The 9,190-nt window shown below is 47.5% G+C and overlaps 1 protein-coding gene across 1 annotated transcript; it reads left to right on the forward strand.

The window, feature by feature from the left end:
• Positions 1 to 716: 716 nt before the first annotated feature.
• On the forward strand, positions 717 to 4,306 carry LOC117656959 (5-hydroxytryptamine receptor 7-like). The gene is made up of 2 exons (XM_087874811.1): positions 717 to 1,195; positions 3,455 to 4,306. Exons 1-2 carry the CDS (start codon positions 792 to 794, stop codon positions 4,224 to 4,226), a joined length of 1,176 nt encoding a protein of 391 aa, XP_087730937.1. The 5' UTR covers positions 717 to 791; the 3' UTR covers positions 4,227 to 4,306.
• Positions 4,307 to 9,190: the final 4,884 nt, after the last annotated feature.

A 9,190-nucleotide genomic window follows, 5' to 3' on the forward strand; every position in this document is an offset into this window, starting at 1 on the left:
GAAGAGATTTTATTCAGTCCTGATTCCATTGGGAAATGGCTTCTCTTATTTTTAAACTCGGAATAAAAAAGAAAAAAAGAAACAAGACTTTGATTTCAAGATTGAATCATTGTGTGGTTACAGAAAAAGCTTGAACTAAATGAAATTCATTTGTTCCTCAACTTACGACCACAATTGAGCCCAAAATTTATGTTGCTAAGCAGGACAGTCATTAAGTGAATTTTGCCTCATTTTACGACCTTTCTTGCCACAGTTGTTAAGTGAGTCATTGCAGTTGTTAAGTTAGTCACACGGTTGTTAAGTGAATCTGGCTTCCCCATGGCTTGTCAGAAGGTCGCAAAAGAGAATGACTCCAGGACACGTCACAAATATGAGTCAGCTGCCAAGTGTCTAAATTTTGATGACGTGACTGTGGGGATGTCATAAGTGTGAACAATGGTCCTATGTCGTAAGTCCCTTTTTCAGTGGGGTTGTAACTTCAAACGGTCACTAAATGAACTGTTGTAAGTTGAGGACTACCGCCATGTTGGTTGTGTAGCTAGGGACCTTTCTCAGGTATTTATGGAGGAAAGGATGAAGTATCTCCATGACTTTGACTTCAAGGTCAACCGCTGTAGCTAACTACCCACTGTTATGAAAACCTAAAGCCAACTCATGATCCATTCCTATTCTCCATGCAGCCATCAGCTTGAAGATGTTGATAAAGATCCAATCCAGTCAACTTTGGGAGCTGCGACCTCTCCTTGTGGAGATCACGAAGCAGGAGCGTCTCTTCCTGGAAGTCAACATTCATGACTGAAGGACTTTCCCAACTCAATGAACCAAGGGCCGAACTCTCCAATGCCACCAACTCCACCGATTGCGGAGAGGACATCGTGCTGTATGGGGACACGGAAAAAGTGGTCATTGGGATAGCCATCTCCATCATCACCCTGCTGACCATCGCGGGGAACAGTCTGGTGGTCATCTCCGTGTGCACCGTCAAAAAGCTCCGGCAACCATCCAATTATCTGGTGGTTTCTTTGGCCGCTGCGGACTTGTCCGTCGCCCTGGCGGTCATGCCTTTTGTGATCATCACGGATTTGGTGGGAGGCAAATGGCTGTTCGGAGAAGTCTTCTGCAACGTGTTCATTGCCATGGACGTCATGTGTTGTACGGCGTCCATCATGACCCTCTGCGTCATCAGCGTGGACAGGTAAGGGGTATGATGATGTTCTTCAGGTTTGATCATAGAAGATGGGAGTGATCCTGGGCGATCATAGATGGAGATGACCAGGGGAACTAGACCTCCTCCATCTGAGATCTTCCAGGGGTGGTGGTCTTCAAAGACTCTGTTGAAGTCCAGCGCATTCAGAAGATCCCAAGGAGAGATAAGCTAATCTAGGTTGTTCATATCTATCTAATCCAATCCAATCTAATCTAATCATCTAAATCTAATCTATTCTAATCTAATCTAATCTAATCAAATCATCTAAATCTAATCTATTCTAATCTATTGTAGTCTATTCTAATCTATTCTAATCTAAATCTAATCATCTAAATTTAATCTAAATCTAATCTAATTCTAATCTAAATCTAATCTATTCTAATCTAATCTAATCTATTCTATTCTATTCTATTCTATTCTATTCTATTCTATTCTAATCTAATCTATTCTAATCTACTCTACTCTAATCTAATCTAATCTAATTTAATCATCTAAATCAAATCTAATCTATTCTAATCTAATCTAATCTAATCATCTAAATGTAACCTATTATAATCTATTTTATTCTAATCTAATCTAATCATCTGAATCTAATCTAAATCTAATATATTTAATTTAATTTAATTTAATTTAATTTAATTTAATTTCCAATTTATATACCGCCCTTCTCCCTGAGGACTCAGGGCGGTGTACAGCCAAGATAAAAAACATAGAATACAAATATTAAAACATTTAAAAATATATATAAATTTTGGCCCGAAGTTAAGAATCACAGACTAATTAAAAGAATTTAAAATTTTCTTCTTAAGCCAACCCGGCTTGCTGAAAAAGATGGGTTTTCAGGGAACGACGGAAGGCATTGAGGTCTTGGATTCTCCTTATCTCCGGGGGCAGCTGATTCCAGAGGGTGGGAGCCCCCACAGAGAAGGCCCTCCCCCTGGGGGCCACCAGCCTACATTGTTTGGCTGATGGCACCCTGAGGAGGCCCTCTCTGTGGGAGCGCACGGGTCGATGGGAGGTCGTCGGTAGCAGCAGGCGGTCTCGAAGATAGCTAGGCCCTATGCCATGGAGCGCTTTAAAGGTGATAACCAACACCTTGAAGCGCACCCGGAAGACCACCGGGAGCCAGTGCAGCTCGCGCAGGAGCGGTGTTACATGGGAGCGCCATGTTGCTCCCATCACTACCCGCGCTGCTGCATTCTGGACCAGCTGGAGCCTCCGGGTGCTTTTCAAGGGGAGCCCCATGTAGAGAGCGTTGCAGTAGTCAAGGCGAGAGGTGACGAGGGCGTGAGTGACTGTGCACAGGGAATCCCGATCAAGAAAGGGCTGCAACTGGCAGATCAGGCGAACCTGACAAAAGGTCCCCCTGGTAACAGCCGTCAGATGTTCCTCCAAGGACAGCTGCCTATCCAGGAGGACTCCCAGATTGCGAGCCCTTTCTGTGGGGGCCAAAGACTCACCCCCAATAGTCAGTGATGGAGTCAACTGACTATATCGGGATGCCGGGAGCCACAGCCACTCAGTCTTGGAAGGGTTGAGCTTGAGCCTGTTCCTCCCCATCCAGGCCCGCACGGCCTCCAGACACTGGGACATCACTTCAAGGGCATCGTTGGGGTGGCCTGGGGTGGAGATGTACAGCTGGGTGTCATCAGCGTACTGGTGGTATCTCATCCCAAAGCCACGGATGATCTCGCCCAGCGGCTTCACATAAATGTTGAACAGAAGGGACGAGAGGACCGATCCCTGCGGCACTCCACAAATGAGAGGCCTCGAGGTCGACCTCTGCCCCCCTGCCAACACAAACTGCGACCGGTCGGAGAGAAAGGAGGAGAACCACCGCAACACATCTAATCTAATTTAATCATCTAAATCTAATCTAAATCTATTCTAATCTAATCTAATCTTAATGTGATCTAATCTAATTCTAATTCTAATCTTAATCTTATTTTATCTAATCTAATCTGTAATCTAATCTAATCTTAATCTTAAATACCGGTTTCCCCCATTAAAAAAAAGATTATACATCATGGTCATGTGACTGCAGGATGCTGCAAACAAACTGTAAATGTGGATTGCATAGTGCCCAAAATGTGATCATGTGACCGTGGGAAAAGGCAGCCATTGGAGCTTCTAATCCAGGTCATAAATGACCCTTGAGGAGGTCTGTTATAACTTCACATGTTCGCTAAGCGACCGGTCGTAAGTCGAGGCCTCTCTGCACGCTCAATCTGCACCCATGTTTTCCAGATACCTGGGAATCACTCGACCGTTGACCTACCCGGTGAGACAAGACGGGAAACTCATGGCCAAGATGGTCTTCGTGGTTTGGCTGCTTTCCGCTTCCATCACTCTCCCTCCCTTGTTCGGCTGGGCCAAGAATGTCACGGTGGAGCGAGTGTGTCTCATCAGCCAGGATGTTGGCTACACCATCTACTCCACCGGCGTGGCCTTCTACATTCCCACGACTGTTATGCTGGTCATGTACCACAGGATCTACAAGGCGGCCAAAGCCAGCGCTCGGAAACACCGCTTCATGGACTTCCCGAGACCTCACGACCAGGACTGTATCGTCTGCGTAGACTCTGGCGTACGGCCGCCACGGAGCACCAAACGCAGCCAGGCCGCCAAGGAGTGTGCCACGTTGTCCAAGTTCCTTCAGGAGGACCACAAGAACATCTCCATCTTCAAGAGGGAGCAGAAGGCCGCCAGGACTCTCGGCATCATCGTGGGCACCTTCACCGTTTGCTGGCTGCCCTTCTTCTTGATGTCCACCGCCAGGCCTTTCCTCTGTGGCAGCCGATGCAGTTGTATCCCGCTGTGGCTGGAGAGAACTCTGCTGTGGTTGGGTTACACCAACTCCCTCATCAACCCCCTGATTTACGCTTTCTTCAACCGCGACCTGAGGACTACTTTCTGGAATCTTCTGCGCTGTAATTATCGGAACATTAACCGGAGGCTTTCGGCGGCAAGCATGCACGAGGCCTTAAAAGCCACCGAAAAGCATGAGGGTGTATTTTAAAACCCGGAAACCAAAAACTCCTACCCACCTACAATTAGGCCAGGACAGCAAGTTCACAAAATCTCACTGAGGTAGGCATTCCTGGTCTTGTAGGGAATCCACAATTAGACCGCGATAGAAGATAATATTTGTAGCTCAGGGTTGAACTTGGGAGGTCCTTCGTCCTATCTGAGCTTGGTTGTTTTATTGCAAACGTTTCATGACCCAACTAGGTAACATAATCAGCTCTGGAAGAGAGGGAGGTTTATGGAAAGGAGGAGGAGGAGGAGGAAGAAGAGGAAGAGGAAGAGGACGACTGTGGGGTCCTTGGTACTCTCTGAGCTTGGTGGTTTCCTTGGTGGACATTTTCATCACCAAACTAGGTAATATCATCAGTGCTAGAAGGGAGTGGGGCTTGTGGGAGAAGGAGGAGGAGGAGTGCTCGCATACTTAAAGGCAATTCAAGGAAGGCACGTTCCTTTATGCCTGCCACACACACACACACAGTCGCTTAAAAACAATTCCCTAAATTGGTTTGTCGAGCGAAATACAATATCATCTGTTTCCCACACGGACCTCAATTTCCAGGTGAATAGCATTTGTCTTCCTGCCTCCCTGAACCTGCCTGTCAGCCTGGGATGAAGCGACGTCAAATGAAGAAACATTTGGAGGGTTGTGCAGCTGCCAATCCAAGCGAAGGGCCACAGAATCCTAGGCAAGAGTAGAAGAGAAGGGAAAGGTTTAGAGAAGACGAGAAAAGGATCAAGACGTCAAAATCTAAGCTGAGTGTTGAATGGTGTGGGAAGCCTCCCCTCCCGCCCCAGAAGAATGAAATATTTTAGGAAATATTTTTTTAAAAAGGCAGAATATTGTATTTCCCTAAAAGAGAAATGGAGAAACATGTTTTTAGAGGCAGAAAGCAGCCCCCAGTCTTTCTTAATAGCCCGCAGCAGATGCCAGCACTTAAGGAGATAAAGAGCTTCTTGAAAGAGGAAACCCACTATCTAGATGTCTCCATTCATAAGCAAAGCAAATACTACCAGCAGAAGCCCATTCAAGATATTGCAAAATCTCCATTCTTTCCCCACTCCAGGGGAAGGATACTGCAAAATCTCCATTCCCTCCCCACTCCAGGGGAAGGATACTGCAAAATCCCCATTCTCACCCCACTCCTGGGGGAAGGATATTGCAAAATCTCCATTCCCTCCCCACTCCTGGGGGAAGGATATTGCAAAATCTCCATTCCCTCCCGACTCCAGGGGAAGGATACTGCAAAATCCCCATTCCCACCCCACTCCAGGGGAAGGATACTGCAAAATCCCCATTCCTCCTCACTCCTGGGGGAAGGATACTGCAAAATCTCCCTTCCCACCCCCCTCTGGGGCCAGCCAGAGGTGATATTTGCCGGTTCTCCGAACTACTCAAAATTTCCGCTATCGGTTCTCCAGAACCTGCTGGATTTCACCCCTGCCAGACACCCTTTTAGAACACAAAATCCCCTTCATTGCAAGACCCCCCCAGAACAGTCTAAACTTCAAAGTCACGGAAACCTCTAAAGATCCATCCCCTCATTCAACTGTTTGGTCAGCTGTGACTGTCCCAAAATCACATGTGGTTGGTGGTTTTGCGTCATCATCAATAAATGGACCCTTCCTTTTCAATCAGCCTCCAGCCTCCGTTTTATTTCCCGTGTCTTTCTCCCGGCTTGGACCTGAACCAGATGGATTTTCCTTCCAACAAGTATATTTACAACGGCACTGAAAAAAGATGACTTATGACCATCCCAGAAGCATGCTGTTGTCACTGAAATTTCTAGCTACTAATTCAGGGGTCAGCAACCTGCGGCTCCGGAGCCACGTGCGGCTCTTTCGTCCCCCTGCTGTGGCTCCCTGTCAGGTGATCCCACCACTGGCTGGCCCTGCCCCTCGCCCTCCCTTCCCAGTCACTCCTCGCCTGGCCTGAGAAGGTAAGGGCTATGGCGAAGGATGGAGAAGTGGCCAGGACAGAGACAGAGAGGGGGGGGGGAGAGAGCTAGAGAGACATAGAGAGAGAGGGGAGAGAGAGACATAGAGAGATGGAGAGAGGGGGGGAGAGAGAGAGGAATAAAGAGATACAGAGAGAGGGGGAGAAAGAGAGAAACAGAGAGATACAGAGAGAGGAGGAGAGAGAGACATAGAGAAATGGAGAGAGAGGGGGGAGAGATAGACATAGAGAGATACAGCGAGAGGAGGAGAGAGAGACATAGAGAGAGAGGGGAGAGAGAGAGACATAGAGAGACACAGAGCGGGGGAGAGAGAGACATAGAGAAATGGAGAGAGAGGGGAGAGAGAGAGACATAGAGAGATACAGAGAGAGGAGGAGAGAGAGACATAGAGAGAGGGGGGAGAGAGAGAGACATAGAGAGACACAGAGAGGGGGAGAGAGAGAGGAATAAAGAGATACAGAGAGGGGGGGAAAGAGAGAGACATAGAGAGATAGAGAGAGAGAGGGGAGAGAGAGAGACATAGAGAGACACAGAGCGGGGGAGAGAGAGACATAGAGAAATGGAGAGAGAGGGGAGAGAGAGAGACATAGAGAGATACAGAGAGAGGAGGAGAGAGAGACATAGAGAGAGAGGGGAGAGAGAGAGACATAGAGAGACACAGAGAGGGGGAGAGAGAGAGGAATAAAGAGATACAGAGAGGGGGGGAAAGAGAGAGACATAGAGAGATAGAGAGAGAGGGGGGAGAGAGAGAGACATAGAGAGACACAGAGAGAGACAGAGAGAGATACAGAGAGAGAGGGGAGAGAGAGAGTCATAGAGAGATACAGAGAGAAGGTAGAGAGAGAGTCATAGAGAGATACAGAGAGAGGGGAGAGAGAGAGATACAGAGAGTGAGGGGAGAGAGAGAGAAACATAGAGAGATACAGAGAGAAGGTAGAGAGAGAGGAATAAAGAGATACAGAGAGAAGGAGGAAAGAGAGAGACATAGAGAAATGGAGAGAGGGGAGAGAGAGAGAGAGAGATACAGAGAGAGGGGGGAGAGAGAGACAGAGAGATACAGAGAGAGGGGGAGAGAGAGAGTCAGAGAGATACAGAGAGGGGGGGAGAGAGAGACATAGAGAGATACAGAGAGAGAGGGGAGAGAGAGTCATAGAGAGGGGGAGAGAGAGAGGAATAAAGAGATACAGAGAGGGGGGGAAAGAGAGAGACATAGAGAGATAGAGAGAGAGAGGGGAGAGAGAGAGACATAGAGAGACACAGAGAGAGACAGAGAGAGATACAGAGAGAGAGGGGAGAGAGAGAGTCATAGAGAGATACAGAGAGAAGGTAGAGAGAGAGTCATAGAGAGATACAGAGAGAGGGGAGAGAGAGAGATACAGAGAGTGAGGGGAGAGAGAGAGAAACATAGAGAGATACAGAGAGAAGGTAGAGAGAGAGGAATAAAGAGATACAGAGAGAAGGAGGAAAGAGAGAGACATAGAGAAATGGAGAGAGGGGAGAGAGAGAGAGATACAGAGAGAGGGGGGAGAGAGAGACAGAGAGATACAGAGAGGGGGGGAGAGAGAGACATAGAGAGATACAGAGAGAGAGGGGAGAGAGAGTCATAGAGAGGGAGAGAGAGAGAGAGAGAGATACAGAGACCGAGGGGAGAGAGAGAGAGAGACATAGAGAGATACAGAGAGAAGATAGAGAGAGAGAGACATAGAGAGATACAGAGAGAGAGGGAGGGGGGGAGAGAGGATGGAGGGGAGAGATATATATATCAAAAGGGTTTTGTGGTTCCCAGTGTTTTTTAACAACTGGTTCTCTGCCTGAATGACTGGCTAGACAGGCGTGGGGGGGTGGGGTGTCATGTGACTGGCGGAAGTGTGTGACGAGTTGGCCGCGCCCACCCAGGTTTTGTGGCTCCCGATGTTTTCTTTGCTGTGGGAAATGGGTCCAAATGGTTCTTTGAGTGTTTTAAAGTTGCAGACCCCTGTACTAATTAAACAGAGACCTCCTTTCCAAAATGCAGCCTGCCTCCATTTTATTTCCCATGCCTTTTTCCCGGCTCGGAACTGAACGTGGATATTTCTTCCAACAATGGCATAATAAACTGTCTTGGGTAGTCCCCGGCGGGTATCGGCACAACTGCCGTGATTTCGAGTAACGAATGTCGGCGAGAAAAGTCGTAACATGGGGCAAAAACTCCCTTAAGAAATGTCTCGCTTAGCAACGTGAATTTTGGCCTCCGTTGGGGTCGTAAGTCGAGGATTACCTGTATCGCATGCTGAATACATGAAAAGAGGGATGCGACGGGATGCTTGGATGTACCCTGGCCCAAATAGAGCGGATGCTGAAATTAAGGCTCAAATGAATTCTGTCAGTATTTTGAGCAGTAAACCTGCCACCAACTCTCCAGAGCCCGATGGATATTTTTATTTTTTAAATGCTGGAGTAGAAAATGTAGTGTTGCAGGAAACGGAGAGAAATCAGCACGATTTTGCATCTTCCTGGCGCAGCCTGAAAAGCAAGGTTGATTTTAAAGGCAGGGGGGAAAAAAATCAGATTTTTCCAAGTAGAAAGATATCAATAGTCCTTGAGGTATGACCACAATCGAGCCAAAAGAATTTCTGTTGCTAACTGAAACCTGCGTTAAGTGAGTTGCGCCCCATTTTACGACTTTTCACGCGTTGTTAAGTCAGGGACAGGGTTGCTAAGTGGATCTGGATTTCCCCGTTGACTTTGCTTGTTAGAAGGTCGCAAAAGCGGATCACGTGCCCCCCTGAGGGGGCCGCTGCGACCGTCGTAAATAGGAGCCAGTTGACAAGCGTCTGAATTTGGATCCCGTGACCACGGGGATGTTGCCACGGTCGTAAAGTGTGAAAAAATGGTTATATGTCACTTTTTTTTCTGTGCTGTTGTGACTTTGAAAGGTCCCTAAGTGAAGTGTTTTTAAGTCGAGGACTGCCTGTATTCCAGAGTCCAGAGAAGAGGGTAAAAATAGAGTTTGCAGGGGATC

Source organism: Pantherophis guttatus, chromosome 8 (assembly GCF_059756535.1).
Source record: "Pantherophis guttatus breed Tessera chromosome 8, ASM5975653v1, whole genome shotgun sequence".
NCBI lineage: Eukaryota > Metazoa > Chordata > Lepidosauria > Squamata > Colubridae > Pantherophis > Pantherophis guttatus.

Excerpts from the sequence above, each read along its gene's own strand:
- LOC117656959 (XM_087874811.1), top strand. The coding sequence starts at position 792 with ATGACTGAAGGACTTTCCCAACTCAATGAACCAAGGGCCGAACTCTCC. Across the intron at positions 1,196-3,454 it reads TGCGTCATCAGCGTGGACAG|ATACCTGGGAATCACTCGAC; the intron begins GTAAGGGGTATG and ends CATGTTTTCCAG.